The sequence below is a fragment of the Populus trichocarpa genome, chromosome 14 (assembly GCF_000002775.5).
Source record: "Populus trichocarpa isolate Nisqually-1 chromosome 14, P.trichocarpa_v4.1, whole genome shotgun sequence".
Lineage (NCBI taxonomy): Eukaryota > Viridiplantae > Streptophyta > Magnoliopsida > Malpighiales > Salicaceae > Populus > Populus trichocarpa.
The window spans coordinates 1,528,936-1,548,911 of NC_037298.2; the positions used below are offsets into that span (position 1 = coordinate 1,528,936).

At 30.5% G+C, this 19,976-nt stretch overlaps 1 protein-coding gene across 2 annotated transcripts; it reads left to right on the forward strand.

Moving 5' to 3' along the window:
* The first annotated feature begins 4,673 nt into the window (after positions 1-4,673).
* On the forward strand, positions 4,674-6,377 carry LOC18104860 (ethylene-responsive transcription factor RAP2-1). 2 transcript variants are annotated; one of them, XM_006374840.3, is made up of 2 exons: positions 4,674-5,700; positions 5,811-6,377. In XM_006374840.3, the coding sequence occupies exon 1, from the start codon at positions 5,019-5,021 to the stop codon at positions 5,484-5,486; it is 468 nt and encodes a 155-aa protein (XP_006374902.1). In that variant the 5' UTR covers positions 4,674-5,018; the 3' UTR covers positions 5,487-5,700; positions 5,811-6,377. The 2 variants fall into 2 exon arrangements, with proteins under 2 accessions (XP_006374902.1, XP_024441376.1); XM_024585608.2 differs by having other exon boundaries at positions 5,814-6,377.
* Positions 6,378-19,976: the final 13,599 nt, after the last annotated feature.

Below are 19,976 nucleotides of genomic sequence, written 5' to 3' on the forward strand. Positions count from 1 at the left end.
TTATATCGAGCCACATGACACACATATCATGGAAACATATATTTTTTTGATGTATGTCTTGTCCATTCAATAGTTCAGTACAAGTCACTTTAATATGGACAACGAGTGGCAAGGCACGATCATCCAAGGGAGCTTTGGACTACTTTCCTTTGGTGAATGGATTAGAAAAGGAGGTGACAATATTTACATATAGGATATAGTTACCGAAGATGCTAGCATCAATCTTATGCTTGTATGATACCTGTGAATTTTGAAGCTCAAGCTTTTGATTGCAGATCAGGTTCAGTGGCTCATTGAATTGCTCTGGCTGGATTAGTCATGCATAACAACCATCTAGCGAATGTTTCTTCTAAATGCTTTAGTGTCTGCCTAAACGCTCTAGTAGTGATCGATGAGTAGTCGTGAGGAACATCTGAATGGAAAGGTTTTAGGTTTAACATAATCATCTGCACACTGATGTTGTATATAGCAGACAAACTAACACGGGCCTTTTGTGTAAAAAACATGATGTTCTTTCCAGGCTTTTGACCCTTTTCGCTCATCTGTCATAACATGATTTTAGACTCTGGAGTTCTATATCAGTTCAGGATATACAAGCATCCTGAACAGAATTCTAGGAGTTACACCACGACCAAGACCAAGTTTTTCATGTTGAGCATCAGCAAGGGGTGGTAGCATGAATTAAGTATTGTTCATATTATAGCATTTCCTCTACAATTGAAGGTTAAAATCCGTCACGGTGTAGGTTTTGATCATAGGATTTCCACGTAGGAGTCAACTCTGCAGATATACTGCTATCTTCTGCCGACTGAATCTCCAAGTTTGGCCAATTGTTGCCTTTTTTTCCCCACTTTGCTGCCCAGCAAATAAATATTTTTCTATTCAGAAATCCAAGGTTAGGTAAACAACAAGGCATTCTTGTTTGCCACGCTGTGGCAGACCGGATTAAGCACGTTGGAAAAGAAAAATGAAAGGAGAGAACCAGAAAAAACAAGGAAAAGAAGGAAAGAATAACATGACAATCTGGCCTCTTATATTCATTGAATTAATCCCAGAATTTGCTCCATTTCTTTTGATTTTTTATTGCTCTCAGACCATCTGTCTGCCCCTTTTCAGTGCCTTCGCTTTGATTTGATTTATTTTACACCATCATCAAATTGAAGTAGTTTTCTTACTAGACTCAGCATATCATACCAGAGATATGCCTCCTGGATGTTACAGGTTTCTTTATAAATAAAAGTCTTTGTAATGTATTGTAATAGAGAACTAGGGCACGACATGATTTTCTCCTTATCAGCTTTTATTTACTCGTTAGTCAAATTTCAAAAGATAATGTTTATTTTATCTCTAGATGGATTAGCCTAGCGTGAGTGTGCGGCTAAAGCTCAAAACCCATTTATCTCAAGACTTATTCTTTCTAAAAGTTTCATGCGTGAACTTGATTTTAACCTTTTGACTATCCCATCACCTAGAAAATCTTGTAATGCATGATTGAAGGTTTTAAGTTTGTAAACAAAGAATTTTTAATTTTTAATTTTTAATTTTTTTTAAATAAGTTAATATGAATCGTTGAAGAATTACTTTCAACAAGATTTTAACCTAAAAAAATGAATCGGACGTTTAATTTGACCTAAACATTCCATTAACCATATATTTTTTAGTTAATGCTTTTTATCAAATGCTTGTATTCTACTTGACAACAAATCACATCACATCTAGGTGGTCTTCAATGGTGCAAGATGAAGATCTTGGTGGCAAAAAAGAAGACAGATGCAATACTGTAGCACTGTGCACACTAGTCTGATGAGGCCTAGAGCAGTAACGGGAAGAATTGTTTGTAAATGTAGTTGTGGTTGTTTTTTAAAATGTGTTTTATTTAAAAATATATTAAAATAATATTTTTTTAAAAAAAAAAAATTATTTTTGATATCAGCACATTAAGATGATTTGAAAATATAAAAAAATATTAATTTAAAGTAAAAATAAAAAATAAAAAAATTTTAAATTTTTTTTAAAAAAATTTTACGTTTCTTTGTCAACGGAGACGGTGATTTTTATTTATTTCAACATTAATTTTGTCTTTAATACTCCTTATTAATGCCTTATTAATGCTTTGAAGTTGTATACAAGCCCGTGATAGTTATCCCAAACCATCACGCATCTGACAACTCACCAAAATCCTTGCTTTTACACTGAAATAATAGAAGTCCAGCAAGTTTAATTAGATGGTTAACCACCGTTTCTTTTCTTTTCTTTTTGTAAATATATTTGGTTTAAGAAACATTAAATTACTTTTTTAATATTTTTTATGATTTTAATATACTAATATTAAAAATAAAAAATAATTTAAATATATTTTTAAATAAAAAATAATTTTTAACCGGGGTTGATTTAACAAGTTAACTTTAGACCAAGACCGGCTCTTAATTCTCCATTTGCTGCTATTTCCAGTTGTACGGCTTAGTTGTTGCGTAGGTGGGAAGGCACTCCCATGCTCCGTCCATCCACTGCCCACCGACTTCTTTTTATTATTATTATTATTATTACTGCCTTAATGCGATTTTTAAAATTCTAATTTCTGTATTTTTTTTAAGAGTTAATAATTCCTGTGATTTTAAGTGGAACCATTGTAGAATTATCAGTTTGTTTGGGACAAAATTAAATTAAAATAAAAAAATGTTAAAATTATTTGACATTTATAGCAAACAACCGCAATATTCATAGATATTAGACCTGCGAGCATTCTTACGCCACGTGCTCTCTTAATCCTTCCCCTTTGCAAAGACCCGGGGGAACAATGAGGTGCAATGCAGGCAATTTTATAGAAACTTGTAGTGACAGCGAGAGAAAAAGAAATAAATAGGAGAGAATATTTGGCATTCATGACTTTCTGATTTTATTTTTTTTTGACTTTCTGAATTTTAAATCTTGATGAGTTATGTGTACATTAATTTTTCCATGTAAGACCGACGACTGTAGCCATTGTCAATACGTAACTAGCTACAAGTTCAAATAAATATGAACGCGTGGAATTATTATTTTTAAGAAAATAAATATTTTTTTTATTTAAATATTAGATTAGATTAAAATTCTGCCAGAACATTTTATAAACACAATCTTACAAGGGACAGCTTGATGAGTTATTGGATTGAAATAGTTTTTTAATATGGTATCAGAGTCTTGATAACAAAACGATCACGAATTTGAATCTCATAATTTTTATTTATTTAATAAAAAAATTAAACACAAGATAATATAGATCTGTGCAAGTTTCAAGTCCAAATAACTTTTACTCGAGAGGATTTGTTAAGAAAAATATAAATCATATCTCAAGATCTAATTTAAAAGTTTAAATTTTTAGATTGAAGTGATTTTTTATCTTTTAAATATTTTTTTTTCACGTAGGTTTTAGAGTTTTAATTTGATTTGGTTTTAATTAGTTAGATCATTTTAGCTACTATTATGAGTAATTTTATGGCTTGTTTTTCAAAACAGTTAAAAATAATTATTTAAAAATGTATTCATAAATTTTTAATTCAGAGTTTTCCAATTTTTAAGAACTTAAAAATCCTCTTTTTTAATTCATAAATGTATTGTGCTAAAGGCTGCAATACCATAAGATTTTTTTTGTGAAACGGCGACCAAGATGCATGATCCCCTGGGACCGCGCGCATGTCCACCTTGCAAACTTATCGTTGTTATCCAACCAAGAGATCACGTTTCCGGCTTGACGACCTTAAAGACCTCAGTGGAGATTATTGAAGTGTTTGCGTGCTAGCAGCATGGCTACACACGTCGGCACTCCCTTGCCCACAAGCCCTACCTCTCTTAGAGTTTTCTCATTTTATAAATTCATTAATGCCCTTTTACACTGATCCCCGAGTTATCACAACATAGACAAATTAATTAAATCTTTCGAGGATCAAAAGTTTTAGATAAGTATCCACATCGATCTAAACTCCCCAGTTCATAACCAGTCATGGGTTAGGTTTTAAATTAAATCTATGACAATTAAAACATGTTTGTTTTTATGTTCTAAAATTGTTTTTAAAAAATTTATTTTTTTTAAATTAATATTTTTTTTAGTATTTTCATATTATTTTGATGTATTTCCAACCGAAAAACACTTTGAACAACAATAACTACTACACTACCAAACGTCTCCAGTCCATCAACGCAATAAATTGACGTATAAAGCAGTCAACTCAATCATAATTTAATTTAATTTTTAAAAAAAAATAAAATAGAAACAACATTGTTAATGCATGTTTGGTATTGTGTTGTATGATAGTTTTTAAAAGTGTTTTTTGTATTAAAATATATCAAAATAATTTTTTTTATTTTTTATATCAACATATCAAAATCCTTGAAAAACGCTAAATATAAAAATTAATTTAATATTTTTTTAAGGCAAATATATTTTTAAAAAACACCTAAAATTAAAAGTTAACATACTTTTAAACAGATACTAATTTGAGTCGGTATGTTAATTAACCCATAATCTGAATCTTAGATTTAATCATGATCTGTACTATGTTTAATAATTTAGTTTATAAGCAACATGAATTAACATCCATGAAGGAGGACTATACATATAAAATATATTGATCGTTTATATATATATATATATATATATATATATATATATATATATATATTACACGCAATAAAATGTAATGTATTATTATGATATGTAGAAATTAAGAAAGACGGAGAGAGATGGAGGTGATGGATTATGTCGGCCAAATTTGGATTTATCTTAAAGGCAGATTAACGTGGCGGCCGTGCCCAGACGACAGAATAGCAGCCAAGTAGGAAACAAAGGTAGCCAAACCTCTTCATATCTCTTTACATATTACGCTACACTAAATATTATATAAGTAAAACCATAGCTCGAGAAGCAACCGTTTTAGTATTTTTAGTATTGACAACAGAATCTTTCTGGGTTCTTGTTTTTCTTTTTTACAAGACACCAAACCAAATCTTTAACTTAGTACTTTTAGTTGTTAAAATTAACCATGGAAGGAGGGTGCTGTACATCGTCAACAAGTACTCCAAGTTCAACTTCAACAGCAACCACAGAGAAACGGAAGCATAGCAGGCAACAAAACCAAGAGAAGCCATACAGAGGGATAAGGATGAGGAAGTGGGGTAAGTGGGTAGCAGAAATTAGAGAACCAAACAAGAGGTCTAGGATTTGGCTTGGGTCCTACTCAACACCAATAGCTGCAGCTCGTGCATACGACACGGCTGTTTTCTATCTGCGAGGCCCTTCTGCTAGGCTTAATTTCCCTGATTTGATATACCAAGAAGATGAGCTGCGAGATGTGTCTGCTGCTTCTATACGCAAGAAAGCCACTGAAGTTGGGGCTAAAGTGGATGCCTTACAAACCGCTGTCCATGCATCACCAGAAGATAACTCACGAGTGTTACTTTCAGAGAAACCTGATTTGAACAAGTTCCCAGAAAATTCTGATGAAGAGTGATCAAAACAAGATCGTTGATTAGCAGTTATAATTAACTGTCTGTATCTTCTTTTTTAATAAGTCTATCAAGATCTTTTTGGTTAGCCAAGGCGCATATGTAGCCGGAGAAAATTTCTGGCAGAAAAGAAATTAAGTCGTAGTTGAATCAGTACGTATCAGTAATAGATACTGTCAAAAATGAGTTCTAGTGATGATGATCGATCACTGGTAACTGGTAAGCTGTAACAAATTAAATTGAAGTGAGCTAAACTGTTTAGTGAATAGTTATTTTAGTTTAGTTAGTTAGTCAGCAAGTTTTAATTCTGTGTTTGTCTTGTCCTTTAGCAGTGTTGTGTGATATGTTTGTACCGTTGTAATAATTCCAAATTAAGAGTTGTGATGATGAGGGGAGGAAGAAGAATGGCCATGGAAGGTGGGGATATAAAGAAACAGCCATGGCCTACCTTTCCCTCTCTTAACAGCGATGAAGCTAGCGTAATTTGAAGTTTCCAAGCAAAAGAAATCAAGTAGATAAGGAGATAAGGCAAGAGCTTAGCACCAAGCTGTGGCACTTGTGACGTGCCTGTGGACACCACAAAGCACAATGACATACACACTGCTGTATGAGAGCAAGTGGTCCTTAATCAGAAGGTGGTCGCCTTCATGGGATGGTGGAAAGCTTACGAAAGGTTGTTTGTTGGAAGTTGATGGGGGTGATGAAAGCCAAAGGTGGGCGGTGAGTGGGTTCTCAGTTTCCTTCTTTTCTAGTATATGTTTTTTAATTTGTTTGTTGCTTTGGCTATACATGCATTTAGCTCTAGCTGCTGTCAAATGCTGGTGCATGTGGAGGCCTTGCCTGTGAAGTGTGCGAGGACCATTTATATATATAATATATGATAGGGTTTCCCTCAAGCCTCGTCTGTCCTTGCAATACAATATTGATTTCCACGGAGATATATAGTTAGGGCTACAGCGAGTTGCTTAATGCTAATACTGTTTTGTATTACATTAATTGTTTTTATTTATTTTCATTGGTCGGTTGCTATATCAATTGTGTGCTAATAAAATATTAATGCAATCATGTTTGCTTCGACGAAAAGAAAAAACCTACCTCTCCTTCTTTTTTAAAACGAAAAATTGCTTTCATTATCCTATAGATTATTTATTTTTATATTTAATCTCTGTATTTTTTAAAATCATAGTTTATATTCTAAACTTTACGGTGTGTATAACATTTTGCATCCTAAATCATACCATCTTATAGTTTAGTTTATTTTACATTCATTAAAGATATAAATTATAGTTTTTTAAAACAAGAAAGGTAAATGTAAAAACAATTAATCTATATATATATATATAGATACAAAGTAAGGAGATTTTAACATGAAACCTGTTAAGAGAAGATGAGACATGTACAATTGATATCCTATTTAATTAAACAACAAGCTTTTTTCTCTTAATTAGTTTAGCATTTTATCTAATTAATAAATGAAAGAATCTAGACACAAAACAATATCCTTTTCAACACAACAACTTTTAATTGATTTATGAAGATTTTAATTAAGGGGAGATCGAAACCACTTGATATCGTAATTAAAAGTTTAGTACGTAGAAATTAAATGAGCAAATTTTAAGGGAATGTTATCAATATACTTTTATATATTACATGATTTATTAATCACATTTTTAATAAAATAAATTAATTAATTGTAAAACATAGTTTATTTCTATCATTTAATATACCGTCTGCTAACTATATAATATTCTTGTGAAAATAATTATCATTTATGTGCACATCACGTGATAGTTTCAAATATGATTTAATTTGCAAAAGTATTCCTTTAAATCAATAGAAAAAATCTCTCTTTAAATAAAAGAGTTAACGCTCATATGTATGCGTTATAAATAATAGTTTGTTATAGAGCTTGCTCAAGTTCGGATTCTCATACTAATATATGTGTTTTTTTATCTTTTATTATTTTAAAGTAGTGTTTTTATCAATTTTAATCATAGCTTTTTCTTTACAATTTGTTTTTCAAATAAAAAAAAAGTAGTGGATAAAACAATATTTTTTATACATAAATATTTTTTAGCAAGGTAAAACATTAATAGTACAGTACTGTCATATTTATTAATTAGTGTCATTAATTTATTTTTTGTTTTAAATATAATATATAATTATTTTTAGTTAGCAAGTATAACTTTTTCATAATAATTTTAATTTGAATAAAATAACATTAATGTTTGCAATTAGATTCTTACAGATTATACAAAGTATTAAGATGACTATTAGAAATTCTAATTTTGATTTTTTTATTAAAAAAAATGGTTATAATCTTAACAAAAAGATTCTTCTTAAATCTCAATAAATGAACATGTTTTTTTTATTTTTTATTAAAAAGAAAAAGAAAAACTAAAAAGAAGAGGGAAATTGATTGTCTAATATTACTAAATAAAATTCATCTTTCGTCTTCGTTGGAAACCGGAGGAAACTTCATGAGTTTTTGTTCGCAACATACTTTTTTATATATAGTTTTGTTAGCTAGCGTGAGACAACTAGTTGACAATTCGGAATTTTGGTAGTATAAGGAAATTAGCTTCCATGCCACCTTTCATGAAACGGTACTCTTGATCATATCGGATTTGGCTTCTACATAATTCAAAGGAGTTTGTTCGAATATAAAGACCGTCTCTCTGAAGATAAATGATAGGACGAATTAATCAGTTAATTTCCTGTGAAATTATATATATCAGGTCCTTGCTGGAGAGAAAAAACCCAAACTGCCGACAATTTTTTAAAAAAAAACAACTATAAAGTTTATGAATGTATAACATATATTAATATTATTAAATTTGATTTAATCCCGTAAAATCTAGTTGATTCAGTTCTAGATTCTAAAAAATCAGATATAAATCAATTCAATTAAATTTAAATGATTCGATGAATCAACATGTAATCTAGTTAAAACCGGTTTAATTTAAAAAAAAAACTCAAAATAATATTTTTTAATTAATTAAATTAATTCATCAAACTTTTGACTAAATTTTTAGTCCGGGTTTAATAATTGCGTGGAATACATATAGACCAACAATTTTGTTTACATCTGGAGCTCAAAAACACTCGAGTGATTCACGTACAAAAAGGAAAAAAAAAACACTTTGGTGAGCTTCAGGGGCCATAAGGAATGACCACATATCATTACCATGATTGGGCGACTAAGGTAGCTTTATCTCAGAAATGGGGATCGGGAGTTCTTAATTCATGGAAGTCCATGATTAAATCGAAGAAATAGGAGCTAAATTTAGGTCAGGTGGTCCTATTTGAAGATCTCATATTCATGGTGAAGTGTCCAAACCACACGCTTCTCAAAGGTGTTTTCCACTGCCAAAACATCATCAGTCATCGGCATGCAGCAGCACCACTACAGTTATTTTCTCCTCTTGTTGCTTCGTATAAATCACACACCATATGTGCCAAGTCAAGTCACGATCGCCTTTGCAGTTATCTTGAGTTATCACTTTCGCTAGCCACTAGATGGTAGTATATCTGCCTTGTGATTTCAGGAGTCGATTGACGCGAGACACGTAATTGATGTTAAATATTTGGTGGATTTTTCATTAACTAGATCGATAAGTATAAGTTCAGGTAGAATTTCGATTCAGTCAAACGAATTCATTGGGCAAGACTTTTAGTGAAATTGTTAGATTGGACTACAATTTTATAAACATATATATATATATATTCTACAAACTCGGTTCTTCATGGAGTTAATTAGCAGATTATTGTCTATCAATATCAAGATAAGTCATGCTCACATAAGTTCTGCAAACTGTATTTCAAGATTTTCTTTATTTTTCTTGGATTTTTATATTTTTTATTATTTGGTTTAGGATTCCTAATACTACTATTGATTCCTTTTTCTATAAAGAAAGATCTATAATTAATATAAATAAAGAGTTATAATTTATTAATATTTATAACTTATTAAATCGATTTTTTTTACAGTTTCTGACTATATATAATATTTCTAGGACTTGACAAATCCTAATTTCTTCTTATTGCTACGAGCTGCATTACCCAAGAATTCTACTAAATGATGAAATTAAAGGGAAAAAAAAAGAGAATCTAGTCACGCTGAGATGAGCCTATATAAAATAGCCCTGATATTTTTTTACAAGAGATAAATGACCTGTCTTCTCCATTTTTGAAAAGAATAAGACATAATTATCTAAAAAAGATAAAGTGTCCTTAACACTCCTTTAATATACTAATCACTCGAGTTATAATATAAAATTATTATTCAAATGACTAAAAATATATATATATTAATATTGTTTACTGTTTATAAAAACAGTTAAACCGACACATATGTTTTAGTTGTTTTGTGAATGTATTAGTTGGAGGAACACATCCTTGAAGACACTCCCGAGACTCGTGGCCCCATGCAGGCTTGTTGCTTGCTACTAGCAATACCGACTCGCCACGCCTTCAGTTTAATAAAAACAAAATTGTGTAAATTACAGAAACTAATATTAATGAAAAAGATAAAGTGACAATCGTCTATGTCGTGCATCAACTTGCAAAAAGCAGTCTTCTCACAATGATAGCATGTCGTTTCACACTTAGAAATAAAATCCTTTTTTTTTATACTGTCATCTTAGATGGCATTCCGGTGCTCACTTTCTTACTTTTGTATTTTTTATTGTGGTTTTTTTAAAATGTTTTTTTTAATTTTTTTAATATTAGTATTTTAAAATGATCAAAAAAACATCAAAAATAAATTATATTTAAAAAATAAATGGTTGAATCACGTAAACAAACACTCTCTTAGTTAAATGAAATGCAGAAACAATCCATTGAGTATGATTTTTTAAAAAGTTATCTAAATTCAAAAATTAAAGCTTCAAAATATAATTTATATTGTTTTTAAATAAATCTTTTCAGGTAAAAGCTTTTAGATTTGAAATTTACACAAATTCATCATTGTGTTGTACTTAATTTTATCTGATAAAATAAAAATGACAAGATTCGAACTTATAACTGTTTAGTTAATAAAACTTTAATATCATATTAAAAACCTATCTCAACCTTAAAAGCCTGAACTATTAAGTGTGATTCGTTAATATGACTTAAATTATTCTAACATGATTCACGATCAATGTTTATGCCAACAACTTAACATATTTTTATATTTAAGGATATGTTTGATAGTGTGCTGATGAGATTAATTTTTATAAGGAATTACACATAATTGTTCAGATTATTGGATGCAAAAAAATTTAGAGGTTAGCTGATGTGGAATATTTAGCAATTTGTTTAAAGGATCAGATTCACATGTCTTAGTTTAAGAATTAGATGGCATGGTGTGGTAGGTTTATGGGGCAAATGTGCTTGAAGGTATTATAATTGCAAAGCAATGTTAGATAAGTAATAGAAATCAAAAGTGTGATAGAGCTAATATTTCATGAGATAAAAAAAAATTATGTTGATGATCAAAAACTTAGAAATTGAATAAAATGAGTTGTAGCAATCCACAGTGTTTTGTGATGAAAGCTATAGTGTTTTTCCCAAATGATTTAACATTTTGCTATATGATTTAGCTTTTCTGTTAATAAAAAAAAAATTACAAAATTAAATTCTCAATCAGTTCAATATTAAAAACAAAATCGACAAAGATTATTTTGAAAAAAATCATAACAAAAAAAACAAAGGAAAAAAAAACTATATAGGAAAACATCGTAGCAATCCATAGCATTTTGTGAAGAAAGCTACAGTTGTAATTCTCAACCAGCTTAATATCAAAAAAATAAAATCGACAAAGACAATTTTAGAAAAAATTATTAAAAAATATTATGCGGGGAAACACTGTAGCAATTTATAATGTTTTAAAGAAAAAACAACAAAACTAAATTCTCGACCAACTCAATATTAAAAAAATAAAATCAACAAAGACAATTTTAGAAAAAAATCATAAAAAATCCAAAACAATAAAAAAATCAAGTAGGGAAACACTGCCGCAATCCACAGTATTTTGTGAAGAAAGCTACAGTTGTAACTCTCAACCAGCTCAATATTAACAAAATAATATCGACAAAGACAATTTTGAAAAAAATCATAAAAAAAAACTATGTGCAGAAACACTATAGCAATCCACAGTGTTTTTTTTTAAAACTACAAAGCTAAATTTTTAACCGGCTCAATATTAAAAAAATAAAATCGACAAAGATATTTTTGAAAAAAAACAAAAAAATCATAAACAAAAAAAATATTTTGGGAAACACTGTAACAACACAGTGTTTTATGAGGAAAACTACAGTTGTAATTCTCAATCAGCTCAATATCAAAAAAATAAAATCGACAAGGACAATTTTGAAAAAAAAAATCATAAGAAAAAACCATATGCGGAAACATTGTAGCAATCCACAGTGTTTTAAAGAAAAAAACTACAAAGCTAGATTCTTAATAAGCTCAATATTAAAAAAATAAAATACACAAAGATATTTTTAAAAAAAATTATAAAAAAACAAAAAAATATCATAAAAAAACATGTAGGAAAACACTGTAGCAATTCACAGTGTTTTGTGAGGAAAGCTACAGTTGTAATTCTCAACCAGCTTAATATCAAAAAAATAAACTCAATAAAGATAATTTAAAAAAAATCATAAAAATAAAATCATGTTGGGAAATATTATAGCAATTCACAGTGATTTTAAAAAAATTACAAAACTAAATTCTCAACCAACTTAATATTAAAATAAAATCAATAAAGATGTTTTAAAAAAAATTCATAAACAAAAAAATATAAAAAATACTATAATAATTCACAATATTTTATAAAAAAATTACAGTGCTCCTCTAGCAGGGTTTTGTTAATAAGTTCGACAGAGTTAAATGAGTTGCAGTAATTACTCTTATAAAAAATAAATTTTGTTTTTAGCCTTGTATATTAAACACGACCATAATGGAAAATTACTAGTTTCTCCCGCCCGAGTCAATTCTTCCTTTGTTCGTGGAAAACACAAGGATCGATAACTAAAGTCCAGCAGAGCACAAGGCCCATGGGCTGTCCATACTTCTGTTTTCTGATCAAGTTGATTGTAGCCCATCCCATACATACCAGGATTGACCGAAAGCAACACCTTTACTCGGGCTTTCCAAATAGCCCATACACACAAACCAAGCCTGCTGTTCAAACTTCAAACCCATGGCACGTGGACTTCCCGAATGTTGTTACATGCATAGTTGTAAAACTTTGACTAACTTCAAACCCAGTTAATTTTTAGAAAAAAAAATAAAAAAGGGATAAATTTTGGTTGTTCGGTAAAAATTTAGGTTGACCAGATCAACTTTTGTGCTGATCCGGTTGAAACTTAGTTTTTAATTTTTTATTATTTTTCAAAACAACACTCTTTTGATTTTATTTAAAAAATATATTTTTACTTGGGATAATCCTTCCGTCCCATAACAAAGTCTTGCTCTTAATTGATTTCCAGATAAGTTTTATAATTATGGTTGCAAGTAGCGGGTGAACATCATGAAAAATTGTCATGCATCACCTAATTTTATCATACCCATTTAGCGATTTGGGTTATCCGAATTCTTCAAAAGCATTACACATTCAGTTTTTTTTTGGGGCTAAAATACTTAAAATAATATTCGGAAATTGGGCCATTGGCTACATAAGTCAAGGAGCTTACTCTTTTTTTTTTTTTTCAAATACTTGTCAGTTTTAATGATTTAAAGATATAAAATATAAATTCGGGTACCATAACTTTTATGGGTCTTTTGTCAAATTTACCCGAAACAAAAATTGGTGATAACCAAAAAGTTTTCAAATTTTTCTGACCTCATCTCATTCGAGTGATTTGGATTATTTGAAGAGTACTTAGTCTACTTATAATTAATAAATTTTAGATAGTGTTAGTTTGATGACTCGCGTGTTGTTGTAGACCCGCTCAAGCATACGAACTACTAGAGGACAAAATGCAAACCATTTGAAACGTTTCACTTAAAACATGAAAGTTATTAAACTTGGAGACTAAAATATAAACAAAGACTCCGGCTAATTAATAATGTTTGGGACGGTGTTCGTGTATGGTTAGTGTATGGTTAGGGTATACTTAAGATTGTTTTTTAAAGTTATTTTTGTTTAAAAATATATTAAAATAATATTTTTTTATTTTTAAAAATTTATTTTTTTATATCAGGATATCAAAATGTTAATGAACCATCTCAACCCAATAACTTAAGTTATTAGGTGAGGTTCTAAGATATGATTTATATTATTCTCCAACACACCTCCTCAAGTGAAAGCTTTTTGGACTTGAAACTTGCACAACCTCACATTACCTTGTGCTTAATTTTTATCAAATAAATGAGAATAGTGAGATTTGAACTCGTGACCACTTAGTCATCAAGGCTCTGATATCATGTCAAAACTTAAGCTATCAGGTGATGTCTCAAGATATGATTTATATTATTCTCTAACACAAAACACTAGTTAACAAAAATTAATTTAAAGAAAAAAAAAATTTCTTGAAAAATAGTTAAACCACAAACACTGTCTAATAGACTAAATACCCCAATCATATTCTACACAAACGATGAAAGAAAATAAAATGTTGGTATTGTATTTATATCTGGAGAATATAATTAAGAGTAGAAAGTTTTACGTTTTGTAACTAGGATATTCAAGATTTTACTCTCTCTTTTTATCGTCACACGTCACCGAATCTAATTTCCATTAAAAAATATTTCGGTCATTCTACATGTTTTTTCTTGTTAAGGAATTATTATTTTTTGTTTTTAAATACTATTCACCAATAAAATATTTATCTATAAATACAGAGCTGGAATAATCCTACCTGATATTCTTTGAATGTAGGCATTGCCCATCACTCCTCCGTCCACCGTCCTCTCCAATTTGCCATGAAATTTAAACACACTCCAGCAGATTCATCATGGAGTTAAACAGCTACGATTCTTGACAGATCCAGAAAGCTGGAGTTTAACTGCTGCAGCGAGTCCAAAAATCTCTGACGAGAGTAAATTGTTTTGGCAGATTGCTACAAAGAAAGCGACTCCCTCTTACTTTTTCGCCACAGCACATTTCTTGCCAACTTGCATCAGTTTAAAGATTCTGAATCTATCAATACAACATTTAGCCAAAGATTTGATGAATCTATCGTAGTTATTGTTCAACGAGATCATGATCATATGCCAGTTAATTAACTCATCTTTTCACTTTAATTTCACAAGTCTTGAAGATAATCCAAACACCATATCACATCTCATTCATTCCTCGCCTTCTTTGCTCGTGGGTGCTACTGCTTTATTTCCCATTATTAGTTGTTGAAAACATTTTGGACATATATGGAAAATTGCTCCTTTTCTCATGTTCATGGCCTCTTGCTATCCATAGTTCACTTGTTTTTTTCAATATTGGAAAAAGGAACCACCATTTGGACGGTGTGATACTGGGGTGCATATTAGTTTATGTTTATTTCTCGAAAAGGAGTTTCGTGCATAACACTTTCCAAGCTCTTTTATTTTCATTTACTGTTTGGAAAGTTGATCGGTGAAACATATTTTTCAATTGAAGAAAACTTTCACTTAGTTTTCATGGTAGTGTTTTTGAGACAATATACTTTTTAGAAGTTATAAAAAAATATATTTAATTATTTGTTAATTATATCAAATTTAATTATTAATCATTTAACTATTATATATTTTGTTTTAAATTTTTATTTTTATTTTGTTTTTGACACTTGTAATGAAATATTCAATATATTTTGTAAAAAATGCAAGATCTCTTCAATAAAGGTCAACTAATAAAATCATGTCATGTGGTATTGGAAAAGGATCTAAAAGTCCTTATAAATCTCTATAAATAGAAAGTCTCAACCTAGAAATAAAAAAATACCGTGAGATATAATTTTTTTTCAAGACAAGTTCTTAGAGTAAGGAAACTCTATCTCAAAAATTCTCAACTATCCTTCATCTATATTTAAAGTCTAAATTTTTTTTTTTTAATCAAACCCGAACACTCCGTAAGAGTTATTATTTATTTTCTTCAACTTGCTCCCAAGCTGAAGACATAAGCAACTCCATTACAAATCTTAAAGATTTTTTTAATTGTTATTTGTTTTATTTGAAATAATTTATGAAATTTAATTTTTTTTTCAATTTCATCATCTTTTATCTATCATATCCGGTCTCTATTATTGTTATCATTGTTTATTTTATTTGAAATTGTTTATGAATTTTTTTTCTTTCAATTTCATCCCCTTTCAACTTTTTCACCAGTTAGATTCAATCCCTATTATTCTAATTTTGATTTTTTTTATTTGAAATAATTTATAAGATTAGAATTTTTTTAATTTCATTATCCTTCAACTTTTTCATTTGTCAGTTTCGGTCTATATTCTTTTAATAAACTTTAAAAAATAAGTTAAAATATTAATAAGTTATTTTTCAATTCATTTTTCGTAGCATATTCAAACACTAAAAAGTATTTTTCGACTTCTTTTTCATGACAATGCCAAATATAAAAAAAATAATACATTTTTCAGGAATTAACTTTTCTTGAAAATCACTTTTCAAAATAAAACTATTTCTCGGCAAAAAAAGAAAACCTGGTGGTGACCAAAAGTTAGGTTCACTCCTTTGTTCCGTGCGAAGTTGTTAAATGCATATAATGGGTTGGACATATTAACCGAGGTTGGTCCGAATCGGTTAAAACAATGTTGTTTTGAAAAGAAAAAATCAAATTGAGTTATGATTGAATTATGAATTGACCAGCTAGATCACTCGTGTTAATCCTAGTCCATTCCGAGTAGGGTTTTTTAAAACTCAAACCATACCAGTTAGATTATTCGTGTTAATCTTAGTCCATTTCGAGTCCGATTGGTCGAGTCTCGGGTTGACCTGCTGGCCCCGCTTTAATATATGTGGTTTACTTTGGCGGGAAGCTGAAAACGCAGCCCAAAGAAATCTGAAGCTTGATTCATTTGAGATGGCAACAACATATTGGAGGGGGACGCGTGGCACTTGGGCTTTGTGTTATTGGATTTTGATTTTCAGACATTTCAGGAAGGGTATTATTCCTATAAGAAAAGCAAGATGGGAAAGGAAAGGGACGTTTGGACTTTGCAAGAGGAGAGTCAAAGATGAACTCTTTTGAGTTTGTGCACCACAAAGAGGTTAAAAAAGAAAACATAGGATAAATAAAGGCTAAAGAAAGCAGGGGGTGTGTGGGCGTACATATATGGAGGATTGCTACACTCCTACTAGAGGAAAAGAGAAAGAAAAGTTTAAACAGTGAGGATCTATGAGTGCCATCAATTCAATTAATTGTGTTTGGACTGTCATCCATTTACTCTCGAAACAAAATCCCTTTCCCTCAACATCTGCACCCACTTTCCCTTACACGACATGACAATTTTCTCACCATGCGATCATGCTCCTCATCCTTCCCCTCTTTTATCCCCCTCACTTTGCTCTCTTTCTCGAGAAAAAAGAAAAAGGAGGATGGAAAAGCAAAGAGAATTACTCTGTAGAGCCATAAAGTCATGAGCTAAGTATATATAAAGATGCCCATCTAAATCTAGTTGGAGAATATATTTCAATCCAAACAATGATGCCTTCCATCACTTTATTTGGCACCATGCACACTAACATTAAAAGGGCAGTAACAATGGAGCATCAACGATCCCTTTCTATCAATTTCCAAGCTAAAAAGGTTTCCAAGCAAAACGAAAACTAGAGTATAGAAATATAAAGTGATTAGCAATATAAAGAAGGTGAAGACGACACCCTTCCTTTCTCTATCTAATTTATGATTAACCTGTGATGGTTTTTGGAGCCACATGTCATGACTTTTCTCCTACCGACATGTTTGGCCCCGATCCGACCCCCTTGATGAACTTCCAAGCACAGAAAATCTCTCTCATTGCTGTTGGATCGTAGTTCTTCTAATTACGTTTCGAAGCACAACCGTAGGATTTCCCGGGCTGATAGAGGATCAAGGAAGAAATGCATGGAAACAAAAACCCATTAATTAAAACGGTGAAAATACAACAATTAATGAGAAAAGGAAAACCAGGGATCAATCAAGGAGTATATATTCGAACCAACTGAACATTATCTGTGCTGGGAAGTTCATTAGAACCAGTTGAGTCTCATTAAGAAATCTAGGGTCAAATCAAGGAGTATATATTCGAGCTAGAGGACCTGTTTGCAAAAAAGAAAAGCACTCAGAGACCAAATTGAATATCATCATCTAGCTAGTTTACTACATGCTACAATTCTTTGAGCATATTGTAAATTATACCAGCATGCAAATCAAATATAAATTTCCTGGCTTCACCCTTGTTGATTTTGATTAGGTAAATCGGATTATTAAAACCCTAATTCAGTTAATATCTTCTGGATTTAGCTAGAGCCCATCTCAAATTAAATTTTATAAGTCGAGTTTTTGAAATCAACAGGTAAATTAAGCTAGATGGAACTTAATGTACATCCATGGTTGTTTGCACGGAGATGTTAGCGGGTCTAAAGCTACAGTTTGTAGTGTTGTGTTGTGTGGTGGATGCAAAGGCATATAATACATTTACGATGGAGTTTGGTGTGGCCCATAAACACGTGCAAATGATGACATTTGTCTTCCCTAATGATGGATTCCCACCGCTTCTTCCACTGTGTGGGATCCACTTCTATCATGCAACCCGACTTCACATCCTCTTTGACCACCAAATTAAATCACATATCACAACCAAATCAGATACTCCATATCTTGGCTTCTCCATGGAAATGCTCTTTCACCATGTGTTTTTCCGGTGATGTCAGCCTCCCATTATTCTCACCTCCCGTACATGACTCTTATACACGTTGCTCCACCTCAAAAAGTAATTAAATTCAATAAAAATTGTCTATAATATTTTTTTATTATTATCATAGATATTAATACCAGTTTGCGTATATCTCAACTAATTTCATGGATATTAAAATTAACGATTATGTAAACCTTTAGTGGCTCTAAGAGGACTCGAACTTATGACCATTGAGGAACAAATCTAAAATCTGACTAGTTAACCTACCTTGTGTTAAAAATTACCCATAATTACTTTGTTGAGAGGTTGTGATTTAATTCATCGGGGAAAGTGATTAGGCCTCAATTGAGTTTGCATTTGGTGAATCATGGCAGAAAAACTTTAAGAGACAAAGAACTAGTAAGCAATTCTCTCGACGTTCTTATTTTACATGTTCAGTAGTCATTTTCTGTTAATAATAAACATAGCGTATAATTATTGTAAAAATATAAAAATAGTAGGAATAGGGATTTGTTTAGTCAAAGAGATAAAAATAAATATAAAAACATAAAATAAATTAATTTTTATAATAAATTTATATATTTTAAAAATAAAAAAGTATAGAGAGAGACATGTTTTTACCATCGCTTGTTATCTATCTTTATCTATTTTATCTTGAAAAATAATTAAGCTTAGATATTAATATGCAGATTTATCTGAAATTGATGTTTGGAAAAAAAATTAGTACGCAATCAAGATAATGTATTAACTCATCAGTTTGGTAGTCATCTAATCATTTCCTTTTATTTTCAATGAACTCACATAATTAAGAAGGTTTATGTCTTTTTATTAAACTGGTCTACATTCATAGAGGTATATGCTGCCTAATAACAACAAACAACCGCTAATTTTACACTAGAAATTGCTTAATCTTTGTTTGATAATTAATTATTTTTCTCAATAGAATGTGAGAGGTTTGGTTTGTCTCAAAACTCCCTCCCCCTTCTCCACTCAAGTGTTATTATTCTATAAGCATGTGGATAATTACCCAAAGCTTCTATCTATGATCTCTAATCACCATAGTTGTCTGGTTGAGATGCAATACAAAAAAAAATCTTGGGTTATCTTGGGTTATCAGATTGTTAGGTTAACTTAATAGTTAATTTTACAATAGGTGTAAAGGTTTTGGTACAATCCAAACCTTCAATCTGTATATATCCTTGAACTACCAAACACGTTTTTTAACACTCAATAGAACCATCTGACTTAATATTTTATTTTGAATATCCAACAAGAACCAACTGGTTTCTTTTTTGAAGGCAATGGCACTAAACTCCAAGTAAGATTTTGCTCTATAGCAAAAATTTCTTGTTTTATAGTCTTACACCATTTCGACTATTTGACAGCTTGGTAAAAGGATTTAGGCTAACTAATAATGGAAATATCAGCAAGAAAAACTTGATGAGATGGAACAAATCGAGAATAAGACAAGTGACATGATATAGGATAAAGAGTACATGAAGAAACTGCATTGGATATAGGTTATGATGACTTATCTACTCTAGGAAGCTAACACACATAATCATCAAGACGAGAGGGAACACGACGAACTCATTAGGATCTTGATGTGTTAAGGAGCTCTTTAGGAAACAACAACATTTAGTTCTTTTGGAGGGTTGTGAGAATGAAAAGGAAATTGAT

Excerpts from the sequence above, each read along its gene's own strand:
- LOC18104860 (XM_006374840.3), top strand. The coding sequence starts at position 5,019 with ATGGAAGGAGGGTGCTGTACATCGTCAACAAGTACTCCAAGTTCAACT.